The 27,681-nt window shown below is 39.4% G+C and overlaps 3 protein-coding genes across 3 annotated transcripts; all 3 read right to left on the bottom strand.

Annotated features, from left to right (window-relative positions):
* LOC128317440 (sialoadhesin-like) lies at positions 1-11,405 on the bottom strand. Its single transcript, XM_053229297.1, has 15 exons — positions 11,341-11,405; positions 10,326-10,391; positions 9,124-9,456; positions 8,335-8,550; positions 7,824-8,174; positions 7,533-7,754; positions 6,756-7,082; positions 6,429-6,662; positions 4,038-4,307; positions 3,011-3,280; positions 2,694-2,939; positions 2,483-2,564; positions 1,901-1,946; positions 1,496-1,722; positions 1-450 (listed from the first exon to the last, which is right to left on the bottom strand). Exons 1-15 carry the CDS (start codon positions 11,345-11,347, stop codon positions 411-413), a joined length of 2,937 nt encoding a protein of 978 aa, XP_053085272.1. The 5' UTR covers positions 11,348-11,405; the 3' UTR covers positions 1-410.
* Positions 11,406-14,363: 2,958 nt separating this feature from the next.
* LOC128317013 (sialoadhesin-like) lies at positions 14,364-18,549 on the bottom strand. The gene is made up of 7 exons (XM_053229296.1): positions 18,516-18,549; positions 17,390-17,659; positions 17,064-17,309; positions 16,825-16,906; positions 16,458-16,503; positions 16,077-16,297; positions 14,364-14,925 (listed from the first exon to the last, which is right to left on the bottom strand). Exons 1-7 carry the CDS (start codon positions 18,547-18,549, stop codon positions 14,886-14,888), a joined length of 939 nt encoding a protein of 312 aa, XP_053085271.1. The 3' UTR covers positions 14,364-14,885.
* Positions 18,550-18,794: 245 nt separating this feature from the next.
* Positions 18,795-26,963, bottom strand: LOC113547431 (sialoadhesin). Its single transcript, XM_053229294.1, has 9 exons — positions 26,462-26,963; positions 25,529-25,861; positions 25,201-25,425; positions 22,662-23,003; positions 22,356-22,577; positions 21,855-22,193; positions 21,560-21,775; positions 19,334-19,603; positions 18,795-18,865 (listed from the first exon to the last, which is right to left on the bottom strand). The coding sequence occupies exons 1-9, from the start codon at positions 26,559-26,561 to the stop codon at positions 18,795-18,797; spliced, it is 2,118 nt and encodes a 705-aa protein (XP_053085269.1). The 5' UTR covers positions 26,562-26,963.
* Between the last annotated feature and the right edge of the window lie 718 nt (positions 26,964-27,681).

The following is a 27,681-nucleotide window of genomic DNA, read 5'->3' as shown; positions in this document are numbered from 1 at the left end:
TTGTTTATGTGACATTATTGCATAATTTTTTTTTATTAAAATAAATGTCTGTATGTATACAATACACCTTGAAAATGAGTAATACTATAATCGTACACACAACACAGCATAAACATGCAAGCACGTAAAAAGCCTCACAAAGCATCAAATTCAAAATAAAAAATGAAAGAAAAGACATCATGACATTGACAAAAGCAATGAAAACGTGTAAGCAATAATGCCTAATACTTGGAATGATTACAGGTTGGTGTTTACTGCACTGCTTTTAAATGTAAACAATCACTAAACAATCACTTCATAATTTACTTATATAAATAATCTTTTGGAGGAAAAAAAAAAGTATCTGGACCTTTTCTTAACACAGGAAATCTGCTGGAGATGTTGAATTTTATGGTCAGTTTAGTCTCTTCTTAATCTTTGGACTTCATATTGCTGTAGATTTCATCCTCCCTGTAAAATTTGAAAATTTTAATTAAATTATATATATATATATATATGTAAAATATAACATGTATTTGGTAGTTTATTTCATATTCACATGAGTAGGTTGATGAACGTCAATCACTCATAAAGTGCAATGCACAACACAGCTCATTTGCATTTAGCGACGCCCACAAAACCCCATAAAAGGTAAAGCTCACAGAGCTGACAGCATGAAATGAGGACAAAATGGTAGGAGAAAGGAATCTCTCAGAGGTAGAAATGGAAGTTATTTTGACTCATGTCTACACCAATAAAGAAAAAAGATTATTTAGTAACACAACAGCACCTGAAAAGACCAAAATCTTTGGTCAAATGGAACAAACGTATACGCCAGCTGAGCTGTTTTGTACAGCGGCATTTCTTAATTTGTGGAGTTGTGTTGCCTTGCTATCTCAAATTATTGTTTTTAGTTAATATCAGTAAATTTGAAACAAGCAGGTTTCACAAAATTTTCATTAAATTTGTGTGTGTAATTGAAATAAACACGCGATTTAAGCTTGACAGAGTAATCCGTGTATAAAATCGCAGTAACTCATCGCCAAGTATATGATTTGAAGCCAAACATTTGAGGTTCACATTAGTGAGTCTACTTATGTATTAATTTACATAAATTCAGGATCTCTTGTAGGATATGAACATTTTTCTGAGCTACCATGATTTTCTAGAACACCAAATTTCTTATTTCTTTATGAACGATTTACAAATAAATTCATGCATGTTCAGCTTGATGAATGAGGCCCATTGTTAGAGATTTTTTTTGACATTTTTAGAATTTCCAAAATTCAGTTAGCCCTTCTGAACACAGACATAAGTGATTATTATATGGAAAATGGCATCAACTTTTAAAATGCATGAACAAAATTAGCTAAACAAATAGTGTTTCAAAAACAATCATGATTTTACTGGAACTTCTCTATTAATTGCAGCTGTGCCTGTAAATTTTTTTTTTTCCAAGACAAAGTGGAAAGAACGCAGGAGGTGTGACAGAATCGTTGTCATTTGCATCACCTACCGAACAGCTCTTGATTTGACGAGGCTCACTGTGGCATATTCTACTTCCTCTTCCTGACTGAGAGCATTTGGCAGTTGAACAGTTGAGTAGAGAGGCACTTCCTGTACGTGGGAGTGTCTGAAATAAACGCTGGAGTACTGAACATTGTCCTGATCTTCTGAGGAGGCTGTTTGTGTGGGGTCAGAGGTCGTGGCTGAGACGTTACCATATACAGGAGCAGTTTCGTTCTGAGAGAGACAGAGAATCTCACATGAATACAAATCAACACCTTGGAACGTTATATTTTGCCAATATTTTGCCGAAATTTTTTAGTTTAACGTTGAAAGGTTATATCTGCTTTGACTTTATTGAGGAACAAATGTTATAATCTCACTTCCCTGTTCTCTGCGCCTCACTAAAACTCACCTCGCGGTACTCCTCACTCCTGTTACCGAACGCCGATGCCCTTCTCCTGTTGGAATATGCGTAATAACAACAAAATCATCACAAGCTACACTTGCAGTGTGAAATTAATTAGTCTTTATATTCTACATGAGTGAGTGTAACCCTTGTGTTGTGAGGAAAAAACTCTGGACTGTGCAGTGGATCTATACTAGAGCAGTGGTTCTCGAAGTGGTGAATGGTGTACCAGGGGTCTGTGAAGCATAGCTGTCACGTCTACACCGGAATCGGCGAGAAATTCCATTTCCCATGTTGCACTGCGGCCTGACGCGCAACACCCAACTAACACGCTTCAGTTCCCCTGCCTTCTGATTGAACACACCTAATTCTATCCACTACCCATGCTATAAAAATGGACTCCGATCTCTCACTAACTGTGATGTATCATTCAATGTGCCTTTTCTTGACTTGCCAAGCCTTTATTGCTGTGACTAATATTCCAGTTCTTTTCGAATAATGAGCCTAATATTTGAGAATTGAATTATGTTTGGAGGGAGATCATAGAATTTAATTTAAAGGAATGTAAAAGTGATTATGGGTTCTTACCGTCTCCACAGAAAGACAGCAATGAATGACAGAACCAAAGTAACAATGACTCCAGAAGCTGCGTATTTCACAGCTCCGTTATCTGTATCAGTAACCAACAATCAGCATGTTAAAAAAGATGGGTGAAAAGTGGTCAAAGAGGAGGATACAATCAAGAAAAAGTAATTCTCTCATTAAACACAAACATTGCATGCTTGTGTGAAGCGAGTACCTGATGTATATGCCCATTTCGATGAATTGGATGATCCAAATCCATTCCTTGCTGTACAGTAGTAAAATCCATCTGCTGTTGAGGATAAAGTTAAATTGGTGCCATTTCCAATCAGTATCACATCTCCTTCTGTTTTCCTGTACCAGGTGTAAGAGCTGATGGGGTTGGAGTCACTCACGCACAACAGTGTGACCAAGTCTCCAGACACGGATGGAACGACAGTCATAGAAAGGTTTCGTGGAGGGTCTGATCAAACGTGGCAGTTGATTAGTCATTGAATGTATTACATTTAGAAAAATAAAATAAACAGTACCTACATAGCACATCCAGGTGTGTTGGTGTAGAGTTGTGATGTCCCAGCTGGTTGCGAGCAGAGCAGTAGTACAGTCCGCTGTGCTGGGAGCTGATGTTGCTGATGCTGTAATTCTGGCCTGTTGTCAGCAGTGTGTCTGCATCTGCTCTCTGCTTAAACCAGGTGTAGGTGAGAACAGGAGGGTTTGCATCACTGCTACAGCTCAGAGTCACTGAATCCCCCTCCACTGTGTCTCCAGAGGAAAGAACCACTGCGCTGGTGTTTTTAGGGGAATCTGAAAATAGGCATTAATATTAATATTAATATTAATATCAATATTAAAAACAATGGGCCTCATTTATGAAGCTGATTATGAGTAAATTTATTGACAGGATTGGTGTTCATGAATATTCAGTTAGCTTGGACAAACGCTTGTATTCTATGAGCTCCTACGATCCTATGAGAGTTTGGGTAAATTTATGTATAAGGAGACTCACTAAAGTGAACCTCAGTTGATCGGTGGTTTTGTCTTCAACCCTTAGATATGTTATCTCTGCATTTGGTATGCTGAGGGCTTTAGTGTATATATATGGTAGCTGATTGCTGCAATGGCTGAGCTGCATTAATGAAAGATTTAGTGCATGCCGCACTTAGGAGCTGCTCTTTCACCATCTAATCACCATTTTATCTTTTACAGCTTTCTGTTTTGTGGACATTTATGGTAATGGGCATTTATCAACATAGGTTTGTGAATATGAAGAAAACCAGCATTACCAAAACGTAAATATTAAAGATTATTATTATAGTATTATTATATATTATTATAATATTAATTTTTCAGTTTTTGTGAATGTTGCATGTGCAATTCAGGGACCAACTATTACAAACACTGTTAATTCTTTCAACATTAATTAAACTCTACTGTATACACCCAGACTAACGGGAAGCAAAAACATATGCGTGAAGGAAAAGCAAACCTAGTTTTTAGATGTCCCAAATATGTATAAATGTTGTTTTGTTTAAGTACATCCAGATTAAGGCATGACACTTACATAGCACATTCAGGCGTGTTGGTGTAGAGTTGTGCTGTCCCAGCTGGTTGTGAGCAGTGCAGTAGTACAGTCCTCTGTGCTGGGAGTTGATGTTGCTGATGCTGTAATTCTGGCCTGTTGTCAGCAGTGTGTCTGCATCTGCTCTCTGCTTAAACCAGGAGTAGGTGAGAACAGGAGGGTTTGCATCACTGCTACAGCTCAGAGTCACTGAATCCCCCTCCACTTTGTCTCCAGAGGAAAGAACCACTGCTCTGGTGTTTTTAGGAGAATCTGATTGGGAGAAATTACATATTTAAAATTTTATGCATTTTAGTCATATTAAAATACCTAAATCAGGTGTTATGTACACCAATAAGAATTGAGACTTTGTCAAGATGAAGAAAAGTACAAAACCCCAATGAAGAATACAAAAAGAGAAGTATGCCCTGCCTAGTAAAGTTTACCAGGGCCCACCACTGGAGCATGGCCTGGAAGTGGTGTCCTAAGGCAAGTGCCGGCACAAACAACCCCAGTCATGTTTAGCCCAAAATGGCACTGTGGAGTCACCAATTGCAAAATGAAGGGTGGGAGTCAGGAGTAATGTCAGTTGGGTCACAGCTGGGTTTTAGATGAGCTAGACATTTGCAATGGAAACTGGCTTTGGATATGTGGAATGTCATTCTACTGGTGGGGAAGTTAATGCGTGAAAAGGCAGGGTGTGAAATAAATATAGTTGGCCTTATATTCATGTACAGTAAGGGCTCCAGTACCAAATGTCTTAATCTGGGGTAATTTTTTTATCACTCCGGAGTTCCAACAGGTATAGGTCCGAGCCAGTTAGTCCCAGAATGCAGACCTCACAGTTTTGGTGTTTTTCCAATGCACAAGAGAGTTGCCTCAGTGAGATCAAGAGGAAGGAAAACTCTGTTGCTTGTTCATATGCACCAAATAGCAGTTCGGAGTATTCAGCCTTCTTGGAGATGGTGGAGCAGGTACTCGAGAGGGTACCTTATAGAATCTCCAAGGTCTCCAAAGGGGGGACTTCAATGCTTATATTGGGAATGGTGGACATATTTGGGAAGAACTAGATCCCAGATTATTGGTGAAAAGTTTTTAGACTTGTGCATGCTACAGACTGTCAAAAACTTGCTTGTAAATGGTACTACAGCACCTTAGGCTAAAGGTCAATGATGTATTTTCTGGTTGTCTCATCAAACTTGAGGCCATATGTTTTGAAAACTCTGGTAAAGAGTGGGGCAGAGCTGACAACTGATCACCACTTGGAGATGATTTGGATTTGTCACACAGGAAGTCAACCAGATTTACCTGACAAAACAAGGAGAGCCTTCCATTCTGCTTGAGAGGGTCTGTGAGAAGGTTTGGTGAGAGATTAATTTAATTCCCAGTTTTGAAAGAATTTCTCCCTTGTACTGACAGAGGTCACATGACATTGAGCCTGAACGGACCATGTTCAAGTCTTTAATAGTAGAGACAGCTGCAAGAAGCCGTGGCCGAAAGGCTGTCTCGGTGCCTGTTAGGGCAGTAACCCCAGGATGCTGGTGCAAACTAGTGGTAAGGGAAGCTCTCAAGTTCAAGAACACCTTCTGAGTAGTGATTGTGAAGAGTTCTCCTGATTCAGTTGAGAGGTATAGAAGAGTCAGAGGGCTAAAGTAAAAGCCATTTCAGAAGTGAAAGTTCTGGCATGGGACAAGTTTGAAATGGCCATGTAAAAAAAAACTTTCAGGTGGTTGTCCTGGAAAAACATTTGGTGTCTCAGGATGGGGAGAAGAGAGTAAGTGAGGGGGGGAGTGATGACCACTACTGGAGATGTTGCTAAGTGATAGTAGGAGCAACTTATGGAACTCCTTATCCCAGTGTACATGTACTCCCTGGTGTTTTGGATTCCATCTCTGTAGCAGAGGATACTATAGAAGTTAGATGCAATACAGCCATGAATAATTGAAGGCAATGGACATGGTTGGGGTTGTGTGATCAACATGCCTATTCAAAGTTGCATGTCGATTTGGGGCAGTGTTTTTGATCTGGCAAACTGGGATGGTGGTCCCAGTGGGAGTGTTCCAATTATAGGTGAATCACACTCCTCAGCCTCCCAGAAAAAAAGTATATACCAGGATTCAGGAGGAACAATGCAGGTTCTACCCAGGCTGTGGAACAGTGGACCAGTTCTTTACTCTTGCACTGTTTGCTGTTTACTTAATTAAAAGTAAGTAAGTCTTGGCCTCGAAAAGGATTTGATGAATCTCTCAATCTTGACTCTGTCTCGCTTTCATTTGGGTTTGATCTTCACTTGGCCTCGATTTCTTCTCTTGAACTTGTCTTGGACTTGAGAATACTGGTCTTGAATACAGCCCTAGTAAATGATGGAAAAGATGAAGTAAAATCCATACTCACACACTGGAGGAGAGAGCAGACTGTCATGGCCTTCAACAGCACAGCTGTAACTGACCGCACCACTGACTGCAGCTACAGAGCAGGAGGCAGATTTACAGTCAGACACACGCTGTCCGTTATTGTACCAGATATAAGTGGGGCTGTTAGACAGAGTGCAGGTGGTGATGCAGCTCAGCGTTATGCTCTGTAAATCTGACACTGTTACTGCAAGTGGTGCCACTTTGACCTGCAGACCTGTGTAAGAGACTCACATCAGTTGTTTTAGTGCTAAAAACACATGCTAAGAATACTGTCAATCCTGAGACACTAGCAAGACTCTTAAGCTACCTGTGACAGACAGAGAGACACCAGCAGAGCTGTCTGTTTCTTTAGAGTAATGGGCTTTTAACCGGAGTTGATATTTTTTTGAGTCCCCTTCTGTTAGATTTTTCAGTCTCAGTGTGCTCCTGTTAGGTCTATCATTAAGAAACTCCACTCGCTCATCTGTATGACTCAGTTCTCTGTCCTGTGAGAGGAATATGATGTACCAGACAGGCTGCGGGGTGCGAAGCTGATCAGGGAAGGTGTAGTAACTGTGTATGTCCACTGATGAGCCAATCAGAGCACACATAGTCTGCGAGAAATAAGTCACACTCCAAAAACACCTGAAAACACCTGAAAACACACCGACCCAGTTGAATAAAACACACACAAAATTAGCACTACTAATAATGTACCATTGCTAATATTATTAACAACAATAACAAAAAAAAAAAAAACACAGGAGTGGACAGTGCAAAAAAAAAACAGAAGTGAAAAAAGGAAAAAGGGACAGTTAAAGCTAGCCTTTGACGGAGTAGCTAGAATAGCAGTCTCTGGGATATTGATGCGTGTCCTAAATTTTTGGTGTCATGATACTAAATAATCCCCAAGGTGGACAGAGGGGAACAGAGTAATCCCTGACTGAATATACAGATGCTTAGAGATGGTCCAGTGTCAGAAAGCAAGAAAGAAAAACATTAGTATCTTTCAGACATGTCCCAATAAATATAAGTTTATTGTAATCTAACAGAAGCTACCAGTGAGATGATGACAGAGTGAGTGAAGTTTAAAGTGAGTTCTTACAGACAGCAGGAGAGCGAAGCTCCTCATGTCCTCTTACAGCGCAGGAGTAGCTGCCTGCATCCTTACTACTGTCATACAGATACATTTCATTTCTGTACTGGTTAGTAACACGCTGTCCGTTCTTGTACCAGATGTAAGTGGGGTTGTTTGACAGAGTGCAGGTGGTGCTGCAGCTCAGCTTCTTGCTCCAGCCGTACTTGTCTGATACTTCAACCTTCAGATCTGCAAGTAATAAGCATGGTTTGTTGTTATTTTCAAATGTAGAATATCTTTATATCTATACAGCATTACCTGTGACAGACAGAGAGACTCCAGGTTGGCCGGTGTATCTGCCTTGAGGATCATCAGTGTAGAATCTGAATCTGTATGTTTGAGCGTCTCTCTCTCTCAGGTTAGTGATTCTCAGACTACAGTTATTCTGGGAGCTCTGTGTGTACTGCACTCGGCCCTGATACTCCTCATCCTCACTCACATCCACAGCCTCAGCATCAGCCTGCTTTTTAATGAACCAGAACACTTCTGTGACCTTGCGATTGTCAGGGAAGGTGTAATAACTGTGTATGTCCACTGATGAGCCAATCAGAGAGCAGATAGTCTGAGTGGTGTAAGTCACACTCCAGCAGCTCGTCTCATCAAAAATACCTGAAACATACAAACTGAGTTAGAACAGATATCTAAATTTATATCACTCATTATAAAGCATCACTCAGTCATGAATCACTGCATGTGAGTTTACTGTAATCTAACAGAAGCTGCCAGTGAGACAATTACAGAGTGAGTGAAGTTTAAGGTGAGTTCTTACAGACAGCAGGAGAGCGAAGCTCCTCATGTCCTTTTACGGCACAGGAGTAGCTGCCTGCATCCTTACTTTCGACATACAGTTCTTTTCTCTCCTGGTTAGTAACATGCTGTCCGTTCTTGTTCCAGATGTAAGTGGGTCTGTTAGACAGAGTGCAGGTGGTGATGCAGCTCAGCTTCTTGTTCCGGCCGTACCTGTCTGATACTTCAACCTTCAGATCTGCAGATGATATGTTTGTCATGTATCATATATACAGTACTGTGCAAAAGTCTTAGGCACTCTATTTTTTTTAGTACATATTTTGTTATATATATATATATATATATATATATATATGTATATATATACATATATATACACACACACACACACACACACACATCTTCAAATTGGCAGGTCTCGTGGGTTATATGCAGTGGTTAGTACCCAACAAAAGTGGTCCAAGGAAGGACAACCAGTGACAGGGTCATGGGCGCCCAAGGCTCATCGATGTGCATGGGGAGCAAAGGCTAGCCTGTCTGGTCCGATCCCACACAAGCGCTACTGTAGCACAAATTGCTGAAAAAGTTAATGCTGGCTAGAATGCTGATAGAAAGGTGTACACCTCACAAGACCTGCCGTTTTGGAGATGCTCTGCCCCATTCATCTAGCCATCACAATTTGGTCCTTGTCAAAGTCTCTCAGATCCTTATGCTTGCCCATTTTTCCTGCTTCCAACTCAACTTTGAGAACTGACTGTTGATTTGGTGCCACGTGTGTGTGTGTGTGTGTGTTTGTGTGTGTGTGTATTACCTGTAACAGTCAGATGAACTCCAGATGATGCTGATATCCAGTCTCTTCTCTGTGTGACTTTAAATCTGAAGTTATAAACTCCAGAGTCACTCACTCTCACATTCCTCAGTGTCAGCTCACAGGAAGACCACGAGGTGCTTACAGACACTCGTCCTGAGTATTGTGGATCTTTGCTCAGGACTGGTGCTTCTCCTTCAGAGCTCTGGACTCGATACCATTCTTTCTGTGTGACCGCGGAATAACTTGAGTATGTACAGGGGATTTTTACTGTAGATCCAGTAACAGCACAGAGATTCCGAGAGGAGAGAGTTACACTGTACTGAGCCTGAACTCCTGGAACACACACACACACACACACACACACACACAGAGCAAAATCCCATCAATTTGTGAGTTTACACACTAATTAAATAAGCTGACCAAGTAAGTACTTGCACACATCTTGCTTCAATAAAAGTTTGACAAAAAAGGTCACTCCTGGCTCAAGTCATCATTATGATCAAATTCACTACATGGTCAAAAGTATGTGGACACCTGACCATCACACCTATATGAGCTTGTTGTATATCCCGTTCCAAAACCATTGGCATTAATATGGTGTTGCACTCCATTGCGTCTATAACAGCTTCCTCTCTACATGTTTTTGGAGGTGTGTCTGTGAGAATTTGTGCCCTTTCAGTCAAAAGAGCATTTGTGAGATCAAGCACTGATGATAGAGGAGAAGGCCTAGCTCTTGATGTTATGCAACTGTATGCAGTGGGCGTGGCTGAAACACCTGACCTCAATAATAACTCAATTTAGACTAGTACATCAATGTGTTTCAGTTACTTTTAGTACCTCATTTCAATTCAGATTTATTTTTATAGCACTTCTAACAATAGACATTGTCACAAAGCTGGTTTGAAGCAGATTTAGATTCTGAATGAACAAACCAGAGGCTACAGACGCTATAGAGCAATTACAAATCATTACAGTATACAGACGTAGAAGAGTAAAGACAAACAGTACTAGGTGTAGTGAAAGGATGTTCAGTAAAAGCAGACTGTTAATAAGAATCCTAGGATGAACACAGGACAGTCCTTATGATTATAGCATAAATACTGTTAAATACTAGTCTAACAGATATCAACTGAAGTCAAGCATACTACATAAGACACAGGCACAGACAAATACAAATTTAATATATGGAAAAAAAAGCTTACCTGCCAGCAACATGAGAATTGTTGCTGCTGAAAAATGTCTTTTTCTGATCAGCATGGCTGCATCACCTCTTAAAGACAGATTATATAGTGGTAAACATGCAGAGTACTAGAATTATAATTTAATTTTTCTATAACCATATAATCTTATACAGTGAATAAATAACACACTATAACCAATTGTTACTTCAGTAAGAGATACAGAAAGAAAAGTACAACAGGGAACTAGGAAAGGTTTCTATCGTACAGAAGCCCTGAAATGCAAGTTTGCAAGAGGCGCTTTTGTCGTGATTTTTGCCTTAATACGCCGCTATTTAGACTTAATATCTCGTTATTTCAAGATATTATCTCATGGTTTCTAATTTAATACCTTCTAACTCATTATATTATTTTGACTCATAATGAGTAAAGTGATGGAATTACATACTGCGGTTACGGCGCTTATTCTGACTGTTGAATTTTAGGTAAAATTCGGAAGGAAAAGTACTGCCTGGGACGACACGAAGGAAAAAAACCTTCAGAGGTACCAGACTCAAAACCCATCCTCATCCAGATGACACCGGATAGAGTGATTATAAGTCATTACTCTTCCACAGCTGTATACTATAAAGTCAAACAGTAAGAACTACTACTAAGAGTGTTCAGTATGAGAGCATCAGGGTTCTTTTATGATTATTTATGATTAGTCTTATTGGTCAATTGTGGGGTGTTAAATATTAAGTACAAGATAATAACAAAACAACAAGTGTGTAAGTCAAAGTAATGAGATATTTATTTGAAATAGAGGCATACTATCTTGAAATAATGAGTTATTAAGTCAAAATGACAAGCTACAACATCAAAATAGTGACACAAAACTTGCAATTCAGGGTCTCTTCCCTATTTGAAATGTATACGCAATAAGTGAAACAAATATCACATTTTCATTTCCACAATACTTTATAAATGGACTACTTTAACAGTATTTGAATGTACCACACGAAGAATAAAGTATAAAAACATATTAAAAAATGGTTACCTTTCATCCACCGAGCTCTTGTCTGGTATGTTGTTTGCACTGAAATGGAAACGGCAGATTCATTGGTTTCCTTCCTCATTTACTTGAATAATTAAAATGGTTTGTTTCATAGGAAGTCAAGTGTGTCAAGTGCTCATAGCAAGAAAGGACACTCACAAAAGCCCTTCATGAAAACTCCTGTTATGATAAGCCTGTAAACCTAACCATTTATAAAACCTTGTTCCAATATCTATCATCTGATATAAAGACTTAAAGGCTTTTGACAATCAGTGTGACAGAGATTTAGCTGATATAAGACTCTTATAACACTTGATCCAAGGGAAGCATTTTGGCAACTGACTTAGCTCAGCTGTTGTTACGTCAACTTGGAAGCAAAAATGACTAAAGCAGTCTTTATGACCATAGATAGAGGTTGGTGAGTGAATGAAGATATACGGGCATGATTTCACGAGGTGCTGCTCACTAGTCTGGGATACCAGACTATCACAATGCATCACACACACTCATTCACAGTGAAGGGCAGATTTAGATTTAGTGTAGCGAATCCACTTACCGGTATGTTTTTGGAGGGTGGGTGGAATCCAGAATACCTGCACCTGAGTACTATTAAAAAAAAAAAAAAAAAAAAAAAAAGAGTTGCAGCATTCAGTGATCATGAACTGTGTAATGGAGTTAACCTCAGAAAGTTTCTATAATGGTTCACATCCGTGCATGCAGCAAGCCAAGTCCACAGAAAGAGAACAGATCTATACATAGTAACATAAATAAATATATATTCTTAAATATAGTAGCACATTATGTTCAATTTTGGGCAGTGTGTCTAACTGATCATTGGCAGTGGATTATTATTGCTCTGTTCTCAATATAGAGAAACACATGAGCACAAGATGATGCACTGTACTATTGGTAGGATACAGCTTTCCTTTCAGCAACAACAGACTGTTTAGAAGATGATAATTTAGCGAAACGTGATAATTCTGCTCTGACCCTGCAGCTACAGAGAGAGAGAGAGGGAGAGAGATGAAGAGAGAGGATTATCCTGTTAGAGATGGCTAGGCCATGAGTGACTCCAGTTGCCCAGAAAAGTGCTGTTAGTGGTGCAGTACTGCAGGTGGCCTCAGGGTGGTTTCACACCTCATAAATGATAATCATGACACAAACACAAATGATTTAATCATGACACAAACAGGAAAGTACATTAACCTAATGTACATTAGGTTGTACATTACATAATTCAGTGGAATAGTGAAAGACTCCCATCAGGCATCGCTCAAGCCAAAAGAAAATATTCCAAGTAAATATGTCAAGACATACTGTCGAAATGACAAACGAGAAAGGAAACTGTGAAGATTACAGTTTCAAAAGAGAGCAGATTTGCGCCTGTATGAGTCGAGTGTCCTGTCTTTAAGTGCTCAAATTGATAATATCGATCTAATTAAGTCAAATCAAATTTGGAGGCCAAGAAACCTTAATTATCCAACTTCTGAACAATGTACACCTGAGCTTAATGCTAGCCCTAACACACAGTTCAACCCCCTCCACATACATTTTAAACTTTTTTTTTCTTTTTTCTTTTTTACTATGTGTAGATTACTAACAAAATTTGAAGATTTACAATACCGGTTGTCCTTCTGCTTAACAGCCCAGAACCTTAACCACTGAGCCTCAACGTTACCATATTTTTCGAAGCTGTTTGTTAAAATACATAACATCACTGTACTTATATATAGATAGAAGCATCTCTCAACCAAACTCTTACATAAATGCACACAATTTCATCCCCATAATGTATGTATTACACATTTTTGTGTACCTCCACTGCTTGTTGTCATGTACGCAGCAGCTTTAGGAGGTCCGAAAGGTCAGAAAGGCCTTACAAAGCAGTTTCCTGTTCATGAAATAGTGCACTGCGAATAAATCATACTCACTATGTTTGGATGCAGCCTAATTTTCCAAACAGTTGAGACTTATTGATTGTCCTGTAGGATCAGGAGGGACAGAAACGTGCTGTTTGCCCATTTGATGCAGGATTACAGTTCGGTCTTCTTTGCCTCATCGATAAGATGAATATTTCTGTCTGTTAATTTTCTGTTTATCCCATAAAAAGAATTGATTGTGCTGGTAGATCATTTGAGAATAATCAGAAAGCCACACTGACGTGGAGAGAACATGCACGGAAACTCACCCAAGCTCAATTTGTTTGGCAAATCATTTGTCAATTTTTTTTTAATTTCACACAACCACCCATCTTCACACATCACTGCTTTTCTAAATAAGATTCAAAACAGCAAAAGCAGCAGCTGTGGTTAAAACCACACATTCTTGTCTGAGAACATTGTTTGGTGTGTATATATATTTGAGATATATTTGATTATATTCACAACTTTATCCAGTTGTCTCTGAAAGTTCTCTCTTAAAGACATCTGCCTCTGAGGCCAGTGCCTGCTGCCTGCTTTCTGCCATGAGTTCCCCCTCTCCGAGTGTGTCGCAGTTCTCAAGGCAACGAGTGCTACATGTGCTTTCATGTGCTTTTTTCTTCCATTTCTCTGCTGGTGGTTCCACTTGATGGTGTTGGAGGAAGATCACGCATTCACATTCACCCAGATGCTTCTCCAGTCTTGCAGGAGCCGGCTGAGCCCTGGCCCTTAATTCAGGGTAGAAGGTATTGGATGAAAGCCATGGGGCATACAGTCACATGATATGATTAAAGTCTGATTTGTCATTTGTCTGGAAATGCCCACTAGAGGGGGATGTTGATCAAATTCTCAGAGGCACAGTATGAACTCATTCAGGCAAGAAGTTTCACCAGATCAGCCTGATAAGTGACTGATGACTGAAAGTCTATATATATATATAGACACACACACACACACACATATATACATATGTATACATATATATACACACACACATATACATACATACACACAAAATATATCTATGTGTGTGTGTGTATATATATATATATATATATATATATATATATATATATATATATATATATATATATATACACACCCCTCTGTTTTTCTTGTATATGCTGCTGCAACTACTGCAACTTTGTCATGATAACATGATTACATAATTTTTTTTTATTATTAAAATGAGTGTCTGTGTATACAATACACCTTGAAAATTCAGCTATGAAAAGGAATAATACCATAATCATACACACAGCAAACGATAAACATGCAAGCACACAAAAAGCCTCGCAAAGCATCAAATAAAAAAAAAGAACAATGAAGGAAAAGACATGAAGTTGCTATGAAAACATCTAACCCAATAATACCTCATACTTATTAGGTATTTACTATTTAGATATTTTGATTGTGGTCACAGATTTTCATAGAAACTAATTTGCCAAATATCAGTTCAAAATGAGATTGAGGAATGTTTTTAATTGTATGACTAAAGTATCACTTCATAATTCACTTATATAAATCTTAGAGGAAAAAAGTATTTGGGCTTTTTTTTTTTTTTTTTTTTTTAAAAAACACAGGAAATTTGTTGGAGACGTTGAATTTTATGGTCAGTTTAGATTCTTCTTATTCTTTGGACTTCAGATTGTTGTAGATTTTGTCCTGCCTGTAAAATTTAAAAACATTGCAAACAGATTAATTTATGAAAAAACAAAATTTAAGGAAATATTTCTGCTCAAAAATGAAAATTTCATATTTCTTGTATTTGCCACTAATTCTGGGCCTCATTTATCACTTTTAGTGAAGTTGGGTAGAAATGTTTTTTTGGGCCAAGCTGAACTAAAGGTCTGCCAGATTTGGTAACATTGATTTATTTCCTATTAACATGAGTATGTTGATAAATCCCAATCACTCATAAAGTGCAATGCACAACACCGCTCATGTGCATTTAGTGACACTCACAAAAATCCATAAAAGGTCAAGCTCTCAGAGAGCTGACAGTGCGAAATGAAGACAAAATGTGAAAGAAAGGAATTTTTCAGAGGCAGAAATGGAAGTTATTTTGACTACACCAATGAAAAAAAAACATAATTTAGTAACATAACAGCACCCGAAAAGACCAAAATCTTGTAACAAACTTAAAAAAGTCAAATGAAACCAATTTACACACCAGCGGAGTTGTTTTGTATAGTGCCATTTCTTTTGGTTTAATTGAATGACTGGTCATATTGGTCTTAATTTACAGATTTATGTTGGCTTGCTATCTTGAATTGTTTTTTCCCATAATTACTAACATGATTTTCTAGAATTTCTTATGTAACTTCTCCTACGAATGAGTTACAAATAATTTTGTTCATATTCAGCTTGATGAATGAGGCCCATTGTTAGAGAAAAACGTTTTTGACATGTTAAAGCTTTTCAAGAATTTTTAGAATTTCCAAAATTTTTACAGAGCTTCAGTAAGACATGTGATTATTTCATTTCAAAACACAGGTATCTGCTCTCATTTACTGTCTAAACCCATTAGTACATTTCAGATGATATAATTATTACTGTTAAACTGTTAACAGTTATAAACACACACACACATACACTATTTTAACTGTTTGAACTTGTGATTGTAGTTTTGGAAAATGGTATCTACTTTTAACTAAATGCATGAGCAAAATTTGCTAAACAAATAGTTTCAAAAACAATCATGATTTTACTGGAACTTCTCTATTAATTGCAGCTGTGCCTGTAAAGTTTTTTTTTTCCAAGACAAAGTGGAAAGAACGCAGGAGGTGTGACAGAATCGTTGTCATTTGCATCACCTACCGAACAGCTCTTGATTTGACGAGGCTCACTGTGGCATATTCTACTTCCTCTTCCTGAGCCTTTGGCAGTTGAACAGTTGAGTAGAGAGGCACTTCCTGTACGTGGGAGTGTCTGAAATAAACACTGGAGTACTGAACATTGTCCTGATCTTCTGAGGAGGCTGTTTGTGTGGGGTCAGAGGTCGTGGCTGAGACGTTACCATACACAGGAGCAGAGTCGTTCTGAGAGAGTAAGAGAGAGGGAGAGAGAGAGAGGTTCTTAACCCTAACCTTGGAACATTATTTAATAATAATAATAATTTTTTTGCCAAAATACTTTAACTTTATTGAGGAAAAAATCGTATAATCTCGTTTCTCTGTTAGTGCCTTCACTAAAACTCACCCTGCGGTACTCCTCACTCCTGTTACTCAACGCTGATGCTCGTCTCCTGTTGGAATATGTGTAATAGAAACAATATCACCAGGTACACTTGTAGTGTGAAATTAATTAGATTTTATACTGTACATGAGTGAATATAACTCCCTTGATGTGAGGGAAAAAAACGTTGGACTGTGCAGTGGATCGATACTAGATCAGTGGTTCTCAAACTTCGGCAATAAAAAGCTCTATGGCTACAACAAATATACAAAATATTATGGTATACATTATAAATAATGATGTGTAATATTTAAATAATTGAATTATATTTGGAGGGGTTTCATAGAATTTATTTTATAGTAATGTAAATGTGATTTTTTTTGGTTCTTACCTCATCCACAGAATGATAGCAATGAATGACAGAGCCAAAACAACAGAGACTCCAGAACCTGCATATTTTACATATCTGGCACCTGTATCAGTAAGAAATAATCAGCATGTTAAAAAGATGGGTGTAAAAAGTCACAGAGGTCTTGTAATCGAGACAAAGAGAAGGATACAATCAAGAAAAAGTAACATATGATCTCACCAAACAGACACAAACATTGCATGCTTGTGAGAAGCGAGTACCTGATGTATATGCCCATTCTGATGAATTGGATGATCCAAATCTATTCATTGCTATACAGTAGTAAAATCCATCTGCTGTTGTGGATAAAGTTAAATTGGCACCATTTCCAACCAATATCACATCTCCTTCTGTTTTCCTGTACCAGGTGTAAGAGCTGATGGGGTTGGAGTCACTTGTGCACAACAGTGTGACCAGATCACCAGACACGGTTGGAACGACAGTCACAGATGGGATTCGTGGAGGGTCTGATCAGAAGAGACACTTGATTAATTACTGAATGTATTACATTAAAAAATAAATATCATACACAAAAAACTGCACCTACGTAACACATCCAGGTGTGTTGGTGTAGAGTTGTGATGTCCCAGCTGGTTGTGAGCAGAGCAGTAGTACAGTCCGCTGTGCTGGGAGCTGATGTTGCTGATGCTGTAATTCTGGCCTGTTGTCAGCAGTGTGTCTGCATCTGCTCTCTGCTTAAACCAGGAGTAGGTGAGAACAGGAGGGTTTGCATCACTGCTACAGCTCAGAGTCACTGAACCCCCCTCCACTGTGTCTCCAGAGGAAAGAACCACTGCTCTGGTGTTTTTAGGAGAATCTGAAACCAGGCACAAGGTCTAAATATTAAAACCTTAACTCTGGGCCTCATGTAGCAAGCTGGATATGAATGAATATATTCATAAATGTTCACAGGAGCATTTACAAATATCCATTTAGAAATGTAATATAAATGAAATTCCATTTAGTTTGTGAAAACTTCGTTAATCTGCGAGAGATCTTGAAATTGTGTATATTTACATACAAGGAGATTCACTAATGTGAACCTCAATTAATAAGCTTCAAAATCAGTCATTTCATATTAATGACTTAAAAGAAAGCAATCTAAAACAAATCCACAAATTAAAACAAATAAGGGTAGCCATTCCATTGGGACAAAAGACATGCTACTGTATAAGAGGAAGTACAAGTTCATCAGGGTTGCAAGAAGCCAAAACCACCTTTGCACGTGTACAAGCTTGCATGCTTTTTCTGTGGTATCATTGTAGCTGTTGTGTATAAGTGAGGAGTATATAAATGATCAGAGGATTTGTCGTATCGATATCTTCTGAGACGTCAACGCCTCAAGACGTATATCAAGGCCTTTAATGCCTTAGCATACTTCACGGAGGCTTTGCTCACTGTGTAGTGCACGACAGTAAGATGAACACAGTATGTGACCAAGCCTGTGACGAGTCATTACAAGCGAGATGAAGCCAAATCATTCCAAGACGGATGACTTTGTGGAGCAGCAGTCTTTTTCCTGTAGTTGTGGAAATTATCATCAAATTTTAATAGTGGCAGTTGCACTACTGGAGAACTCATATGCCAACACAAAACTGAACTGCTGTTCATCTCAGGTGATTCGTCCCCATGTCAGGATCTTGTAATATCCCTGGACAACTCTCTGATCTCACCTTCGGTCAGTGCGCGCAACTTTGGGGTAACCATGGACCATCAACTGTCCTTTTCCTCTCACATCGCTCATCTGACACGCTAATGTCAATTTCTCCTTTACAACATTAGAGGGTTTGTCCAGTTCTATCCACACAGGCCACTCAGGTGCTTGTTCAGTCCCTTGTCATTTCGAGACTGGACTACTGCAACTCGCTCCTGGCAGGTCTGCCTCTGAGCACCATTCAACCTCTGCAACTGATCCAGAACGCTGCTGCATGACTTGTTTTCAACAAGTTCTCTCACACCACCACTCCATTGCTATGCTCCTTCCACTGGCTGCCCACATCAGATTTAAGACACTGACACTTGCCTACAAAACCAAAAACGGACCAGCACCCACTTACCTCAAAGCACTTATAACACCCTGCACTGCACCATGCTCCCTCCAATCCTCCAGCACTGCTTGACTGGTCCCACAATCTCTCAGGGTAAAAGACAGGCATGCATCAAGACTCTTCTCTGTTCTGGCACCTAGGTGGTGGAATGAACTTCCCCTAGACGTCTGAACAGCTGAGTCACTGGCAGTCTTCAAACGACGTCTAAAGACCTACTGTCAGGGACTGAGTTTGACGCAAGTGCAAGTACTCGATGTTTGTTAAGAGCCGTAGCAAACACAACCAAAATGTAATCCAATGACGTGGACAAAAAATCGTGTTGACAGTTTTTCGACTGATGGTATTCTTAGTCCATGGCCTAGTGAACCAGTATCACGATGTATTTATTGATAGTTCACATATTATTAAGCTTGGATACACTGAGATCAAGGCGGGACACTTACATAACACATCTAGAAAGGTTGGTAGAGAGTTGTGATGTCCCAGCTGGTTGTGAGCAGTGCAGTAGTACAGTCCGCTGTGCTGGGAGCTGATGTTGCTGATGCTGTAATTCTGGCCTGTTGTCAGCAGTGTGTCTGCATCTGCAATCTGCTTAAACCAGGAGTAGGTGAGAACAGGAGGGTTTGCATCACTGCTACAGCTCAGAGTCACTGTATCCCCCTCCACTGTCTCTCCAGATGAAAGAACCTCTGCTATGGTGTTTTTAGGGGAATCTGATTGGGAGATTACGAAGAATTACACATTACATACATATTAGTTTATATATTTTAGTCACAGTAAAATACCTAAGTCAGGTGTTATGTACCCCATCATGGTTGGAAGGCTCATAGAGGGTATTGTGGTGAAGAGGGATTCTAAAGACCCCAATGAATGATAAAAAAAGTATGTCCTGCCCAATTTAAGGTTACCAGAACCCATCCCTGGAGCAAGGCCTGGGGGTGGTGTTTTCGAACATGTGTGTGCCTAGCGGCTGGGACACACATGTACGCATGCTCAGGCTGAAATGGCTGTATGGAGCCATCTTGCAGGTTCACCACCTGCAAAATGAAGTGAGGTTTAATGCCAGTTGGTAACAGTCATGTAATGAACAGTTTACAACAGACTCTTTCAACAGAAACTGGCTTTAGGAATGTGGAATATCACATCACCGGCAGGGACAGAGTCTGAGTTCTTGTGTGATATAATCAGCCTTTCACTCACATTGGTAGGGTCTGGCAGAAGCCTCAGTGAGAGATAAATTTATCTCACACCTCTGAAAAGACTTTTCCCTTGTACCGCATGATATAAGGGATATTGAGTCTGAATGGAGATTTATTCTCAGTAGTATAATAGAGACAGATTAAAAAAAAAAGAAGTAGACTGAAAGGCTGTCAATGTCTTTCAGGGTAACAACCATAGGATGCTGGTTGACACTAGTGGTGAAGAAAGAGGTGCCTAGTGGCACCTTCTGAGTATTGCTCATGGAGGGCCCTCCTGATTTAGTCGAGAGGTATAGGAGAGACAGTAGGGCTGCAGCAAAGGCAGTTGCAGAAGTAAAAGCTTTGTCATGGGAGGAGTTTGAAGAGGCCACGGAAAAAGACATTCAGGTGGCCCCAAAGATGTTCTGGCAAAACACTGAGTGACTCAGGATGGGGAGAAGAGAGCAAGTAAGGAGGATCATTGACCTCTACTAGGGATGTTGCTGAGTGATGGAAGGAGCACTTTGAGGAACTCCTTAACCCAGTGGACATGTCCTCCCTTCTTCTCCACAAAGAAAAACCCTACCCCTGCTGATGAGGTGGCGGGCAGAATGAATCTTAACGGCAATGAATTCTGAATGTACTCCTCCATTGCTTTTTGTTTGTCAGAACCAGAATGTGCAAAGATCCTAGCCTGAGGTGGAGAAGCACCCGGGAGCAAGTTGATGGCACAGTTGTAGGGATAGGATTCAGCAGAAACAGTTCAGGTTCTACACAAGCTGTAGACCAGTGGACCAGCTCTTTAGCCTTGCACAGCTTTGTGAGGGGTCATGAGAGTATACTAATCCAGTCTATGTCTGTTTTGTAGATTGTGCTGGCTTAATTTGGGTGATACAATAGAGCACCTTCTGGAGTGTTTCGATGTGTGTGAGAAAATGTTAAAAAATACATTCCCATAGAATACTGTGGAATATTTACCAGCATGTCAAGTTGCACATGATGTACATTACTTGGGGTTATTTCCACTGAACAGTCAACTTCAACAGTCTGACACTTGGCTGACACTTTTATCCAAAGGGATTTACAATTATAACAACTGTGAGGGTTAAGGGCCTTGCTCAAGGACCCAACCATGGCAGTCTGGCAGTGCTGGGATTTGAATTCACAAACTTCCTATCAGAAACCCGAAGCCTTAACCACTGAGCCACCACTTCCTCATGTAAAATAAATCCCATCTGAATAGGGCTTAAGTTAGATAGTGAGTCTCTGTATAAGCCATTTTGATAAGCCATTCTTCCTTTGTGTATAAGCATAATTACTAAAACTTCAGGATTATCAGGATTTAGCCATAGTAATATTAGAATATTTTATAAAATAACAACTACCATCAGTGTCTCTCAGATGTGTGTCAATATATATAACTATTTTAATCTAACAGAAGCTGCCAGTGAGATGACGACATAGTGAATGAAGTTTAAAGTAAGTTCTTACAGACAGCAGGAGAGCGAAGCTCCTCATGTCCTCTTACAGAGCAGGAGTAGCTGCCTGCATCCTCACTTTCGACATACAGTTCATTTCTGTCCTGGTCAGTAAAAAGCTGTCCGTTCTTGTACCAGACGTACGTGGGGTTGTTAGACAGAGTGCAGGTGGTGACACAGCTCAACTTCACTTGCCATATACCCCAGTCTGATACTGTAACCTTCAGATCTACAAACAATAAGCATGGTTTGTTGTTATTTTCAAAAGTAGAATGTTCTTATAGTTAATATTTCTCATGCAGCATTACCTGTGACAGACAGAGAGACTCCAGGTTGGCCGATGTAGTTATTCCAGCCAATGTAGAAGCTGAATCTGTATGTTTGAGCGTCTCTCTCTCTCAGGTTAGTGATTCTCAGACTACAGTTATTCTGGGAGCTCTGTGTGTACTGCACTCGGCCCCAATATTCCTCATCCTCTCTCACATCCACAGCATCAGCCTGCTTTTTAATGAACCAGAACACTTCTGTGACCTTGTAATGATGAGGGAAGGTGTAATAACTATGTATGTCCACTGATGAGCCAATCAGAGAGCAGATAGTCTGGGGGGAGTAAGTCACACTCCAGCAGCTCTTCTCACCAAAAACACCTGAAACATACAAAATTAATTTAAATAGAAATCTAAATTAAAAAAAAAAAAACCCTAAAGCATCACTCAGTCATAAATCACTGCATGTGAGTTTATTGGAATCTAACAGAAGCTCCCAGTGAGACGATGACAGAGTTAGTGAAGTTTAAAGTGAGTTCTTACAGACAGCAGGAGAGCGAAGCTCCTCATGTCCTCTTACAGAGCAGGAGTAGCTGCCTGCATCCTCACTACTGTCATACAGATACATTTCATTTCTCTCCTTGTCAGTAACACGCTGTCCGTTCTTGTACCAGATGTAAGTGGGGTTGTTAGACAGAGTGCAGGTGGTGACACAGCTCAGCTTCCTGTACCAGGTGTACCAATCTGATTCTGTAACCTTCAGATCTGCAAACAATAAGCATGGTTTGGTGATATTTTCAAATATATAATATTCTTATAGTTAACTTAATGTGTCTCATACAGCATTACCTGTGACAGTCAGAGTGACTCCAGGTCGGCCGGTGTATTTGTTCCAGGCAGTGTAGAATCTGAATCCGTAGGTCTGAGCATCTCTCTCTCTCAGGTTAGTGATTCTCAGACTACAGTCATTCTGGGAGCTCTGTGTGTACTGCACTCGATCCTGATACTCTTCATAGTCTCTCACATCCACAGGCTCAACACCAACCTGCTCTTTAATGAACCACACTGATTTTATGACTGTGAGGCCTGCAGGGTGTTTATAAGCGCAGGAGAGATCAATCGATGAAGTTTTCAGAGCACACACACGATCAGGAGTGTAAGTCACACCCCAACATTCTTTACCCAATACACCTGAAACACACAGAGAGACAGAGGCGCACATCTCTGAAGCATTGCATTTACGGTGGACAAATGATAATTTCGACAAATTGTTTGCGAACGTTTCAGCTACGAGCTGTGGTGTTCTTTCCTCAAATCACAGTTACACTATTTAACATTATTTGACTCTAGCATCTTAAATTTCTCTCGAAATGTTTAACAGTGAGGTGACTGCTAATGAAAGCTCATCGTCTGTGAACGCTATTCAATTCAGTTCAATTCAATTCAATTTTATTGGTATAGTGCTTTTAACAATGGACATTGTCACAAAGCAGCTTTACAGAAATGTATAAATTCTGGATATAAAATTTGTATTTATAAATTTATCCCTAATGAGCAAGCCAGAGGCAACTGTGGCAAGGAAAACTCCCTGAGACAACATGAGGAAGAAACCTTGAGAGGAACCAGACTCAAAAGGGACCCCATCCTCATCTGGGTGACACCAGACAGTGCAAATAAAAATGATTTCTCTTCTATAATTGTATACTATATAGTCAAAAAGTGTTGTGAACATGAGTATGAGCCTCAGAGGCATTTCTGAATTACTTAAAATCTGCTGTATCGAACTGAAGATATTAACTGTTCAATGATGGAGACTTGAGTGCAAAATTATTTTTAGCAATTGCAGTCCTAAGGCTATCCATGGAAGAAACATCCACAGCCATCTTTATGGTTTCTATGTGGTACCATCCACAGTGATCTCATGGTGATCTTTAGACTGTCCATGTGGGGCCATCCTTAGCAGCGGCGAGTGATTTTCAGGTGATGAAAACTCCAAACAGAAGTGGGGTATCAGGAAAGATCAGGCAGGTCCGGAGAGCGGAAGGAGTCAGGATCGCTGATACCTTGGGAGTAGCATGTGTAGCTCAACAGAGAAAGAGAGAGAGAGAGAATGCTAATCAATCTGTCTACCAAAAATCGTTCTACCGTCAGCCAGATCACACCTCAGCCGATGTGTGTAGTGCAGTGGGACATGGAAGCAGTATAGTAACAGCTTTGAGAAGCCTACATACCAAATGAACACATTTGTTTTGCAAAAGTCAGTAGGAAGTAGGATTTATTTTCTTTCTCTGGTTCTTGACCATACACTATATGGCCAAAATTTTGTGGACACCAGACCATCACACCCATATGTGAATTTTGAACATCCCATCCCATTCCCCTTTGCCATTGGAATAACCTCCACTCTTCTGGGAAGACTTTCCACTAGATTTTGGAACATGGCTGTAGGGATTTTTGCTCATTCAGTCACAAGAGCATTAGTGAGTTCAGGCAATGATGTCAAGTGAGGAGGCCTGCGGTGCAGTCAGCGTTCCAGTTCATCCCAAAGGTGTTCAACGGTGGGGTTGAGGTCTGGGGTCTGTGTAGGCTACTTAAATTCTTCCCACTCCAACCTTGGCAAACAATGTGGATCTTGTATTGTGCACAGGGGCGCTGTCATGCTGGAACAGGTTTGGGGCCTGTTAGTTCCAGTGAAGGGAAATTGTAATGCTACAGCATACAAAGACATCCTAGAGTCTTGTTTGGGGAAGAACCACATATGGGTGTGATGGTCAGGTGTCCACATACTTTTGGCCATATAGTGTAGTTGCCAACTGGCCATCTACGAAGAAAAAAACTACACAGACTGTACACAAAATCTGCTTATCCACCCCTGAGATAATTAAGGATACAGTATATATAGGGAGTATCTGCAGTGTACTTACGAAACATTTCCACTGACTTTTATTCCAACAGTTTTATCACTTTATCGTTGTGCTGAAACTTCCCTTCTGGTTTTTATTATTAAGACGCCTCTGGATCACCAGTCCCCACAATGAGAATGTTGGCAATAGAACATAATTAAATGTGTATTTGTGTGCACAACAGTTATGGCATTACACAGTTTCAACAGTAATACCATTCTGGGGTTCTAGGCTTCATACAAACTCTAAACAATTGGTTTATAAATGGCGCGTCTGTCAAATTAAGAATGTAATTATTTGACTACTTCAAACGTTGAGATTCTTTCAGGTGAATAGAAGTGAGTTGGAATGCTGTTATATTAAATAAAAATGTATAACAGTAATGTACTTTAAAGGATTAAAAAAAAAACCTTAATGCCACGATCGGATTCAATGCTTAATTATCAGCTGAGGTTTGATGTTGAGGGACAGATTCTGACACTTACACGCTGGGGGAGAGCAGTAGGAACTCTCATACACTCGACAGGAGTAGCTGCCCGCATTAACTGAACGGGTGGAGTCGAGCACAATCGATGCATCGGTTGCGTATTTCCTGAATTGGCCATTCCTGTACCAGTAGAAACGGGATGTGCTGAGCCTGCAGGTGGAGCTACAGGTCACTTTCACTTCTCTCTGTCCTGCAGTGTTAGGATCCACCTTCACCTGCAAGTCTACACACAATTCACATCATATCTCCAAATCATGTAAATACTAAATACCTATGGTACGCGTCTGCCACATATGAAACAATAAAGTGTGTGTGTGTGTTATAACCTGTAACAGTTAGATGAACTCCAGATGATGCTGATATCCAGTCTCTTCTCTGTGAGACTTTAAATCTGAAGTTATAAACTCCAGAGTCACTCACACTTACATTCCTCAGCGTCAGCTCACAGGAAGACCACTGGCTGTTTACAGACACTCGTCCTGAGTATTGTGGATCTTTGTTCAGGTCTTGTGGTTCTCCTTCAGAGCCCTGGACTCGATACCACTCACTCTGTCTGAGATAAGTAGGGCCCGAATATGTGCAGGGAATATTTACTGTAGATCCAGTAACAGCACAGAGACTCTGTGAGAAAAGCGTTACACTATGCTGAGCCTGAACTCCTGGAACACACACACACACACACATATAGAGGGCGAGTCAAATTTGTGAGTTTATACACTAACTAAGTACGCACTTGCACGCTTCTTGCTTCTAAAACAATTCAGCCAAAACAGCTCACTCCACACACACCATATATAAATATCAGACAGTGTGGTGAAATAGGCAGCCTTTTTTTTTGTTTCAAAAAAAACTTTTAGTATCTCAGTTCAATCAAATTCAATTCACTTACATTTTTATAGCACTTTTAACAATAGACATTGTCACAAAGCACTACAATGGTGAGGTAGAACTCCATGAGGAGTAACCAGGCTCAAAAGCCAACCCATCCTCTTCTGGGTGACACCGGGTAGTGGGATTATAAATCATTACAGTATACAGACGTAGAAGAGTAAAGACAAACAGCTCAGTATGAGCAGATTGTTAACAAGAATCCTGGGATGAGCACAGGACAGTCTTTATGATTACAGCAGCTGTTAACATCTGACAGATATCAACCAAAGTCAAGCACATTCCATACTATACAGGCACAGACAGTAATATAGGAATGCATATACAAATTTAATATATATTTATTAAAAAAAAAAAAAAAAAAAGCTTACCTGCCAGCAACATGAGAATTGCTGCTGCTGAAAAATGTCTTTTTCTAATCAGCATGGCTGCATCACCTCTTAAAGACAGATTATATAGTGGTAAAAACATGCACAGTACTAGAATTATAATTTAATTTTCTATAACCATATAATCTTTCACAATGTATAGTGTATATAGCACACTATAAGTGATGGTTTCTTCAATAAGAAAGACAGATGGAAAAGTACACAACTAGTCAACTGTGCAAGTTGTGAAAAATGCTGAAGCTCTATGTCATGATTTTGACTTAATCTCTCATTATTTAGACTTAATAACTCGTCATTTCAAGATATTATCTCGTCATTTTAACGTAATAACTCTACCTCATTACATTATTTTGACTCATAACAAGTTATGTAATAGTCATAGCGGCTATTTTGATTGTTTAGTATGATGTACCATACCTGAACACATTTAAGTGAATTAACAATCGTTAGCTGTATGCACTATAACACGATGTCTGAGAAACAGTATATTGAATAAGAATTATAATTATTATTATAAGAATTATTCAGTAATTAGGAAGGAACAACAAGGAGAAATTCCCTAAGGAAGAAACTTTCAGAGAAATCAGACTCAAAACCCATCCTCATCTAGATGACACCGGACGGTGTGATTATAAGGCATTATTCTTCCACAGCTGTATACTATAAAGTCAAATAAAGAACATGTTCAGTATAAAGGATGTTCAATATGAGCATCAGACTCTTTTTTGATTAGTCGTACTGGTCTATTATGAGGTGTTAAATATTAAATTGAAATAAGATCACCCAAAACAAGTCAAAGTAATGAGATATTAAGTTGAAATAGGGGCATGATGTCTTGAAGTAATAAGTTATTAAGGCAATATAACAAGTTATTAAGTCAAACTAATGACATTATAGCACTTCAATATTTTTTAAAACTTACAGTTCAGTGTCTCTGTGCTATTTGAAAAGTTTTCATTTCATTTCATTTCTACAATACTTTATAAACAGACTACTTTTTGCAGTATTTGAATGTACCACATGACGAATAAAGTATAAAAACATATGAAAATGCGTACCTTTCTTCCACCAAGCTCTTATCTGGTACGTTGTTTGCACTGAAATGGAAACTTGAAGCAAACTTGCTGATTTCCTTCCTCATTTACTTGAATAATTAGAATGATTTGTTTCATAATGACTTGAGTGAGTGAATTTACATTAAC

Source organism: Pangasianodon hypophthalmus, chromosome 25 (assembly GCF_027358585.1).
Source record: "Pangasianodon hypophthalmus isolate fPanHyp1 chromosome 25, fPanHyp1.pri, whole genome shotgun sequence".
Classification (NCBI taxonomy): Eukaryota; Metazoa; Chordata; class Actinopteri; order Siluriformes; family Pangasiidae; genus Pangasianodon; species Pangasianodon hypophthalmus.
This window is presented reverse-complemented; position numbering and strand designations above follow the sequence as displayed.

Excerpts from the sequence above, each read along its gene's own strand:
- LOC128317440 (XM_053229297.1), bottom strand. Across the intron at positions 8,551-9,123 it reads AGTTCATCTGACTGTTACAG|ATCTGAAGGTTGAAGTATCA; the intron begins GTAATACACACA and ends TATCATCTGCAG. Across the intron at positions 451-1,495 it reads GTCAAATCAAGAGCTGTTCG|GGAGGATGAAATCTACAGCA; the intron begins GTAGGTGATGCA and ends CAAATTTTACAG.
- LOC128317013 (XM_053229296.1), bottom strand. The coding sequence starts at position 18,549 with ATGGTTACCCCAAAGTTGCGCGCACTGACCGAAG. Across the intron at positions 16,504-16,824 it reads GCTATCATTCTGTGGATGAG|GAGACGAGCATCAGCGTTGA; the intron begins GTAAGAACCAAA and ends ATATTCCAACAG. Across the intron at positions 14,926-16,076 it reads GTCAAATCAAGAGCTGTTCG|GCAGGACAAAATCTACAACA; the intron begins GTAGGTGATGCA and ends TAAATTTTACAG.
- LOC113547431 (XM_053229294.1), bottom strand. The coding sequence starts at position 26,561 with ATGTTTTTACCACTATATAATCTGTCTTTAAGAGGTGATGCAGCCATG. Across the intron at positions 21,776-21,854 it reads AGTCTCTCTGTCTGTCACAG|ATCTGAAGGTTACAGTATCA; the intron begins GTAATGCTGCAT and ends TATTGTTTGTAG. Across the intron at positions 18,866-19,333 it reads AACCTTTCTAGATGTGTTAT|GCAAGTGTCAGTGTCTTAAA; the intron begins GTAAGTGTCCCG and ends TTGGTTTTGTAG.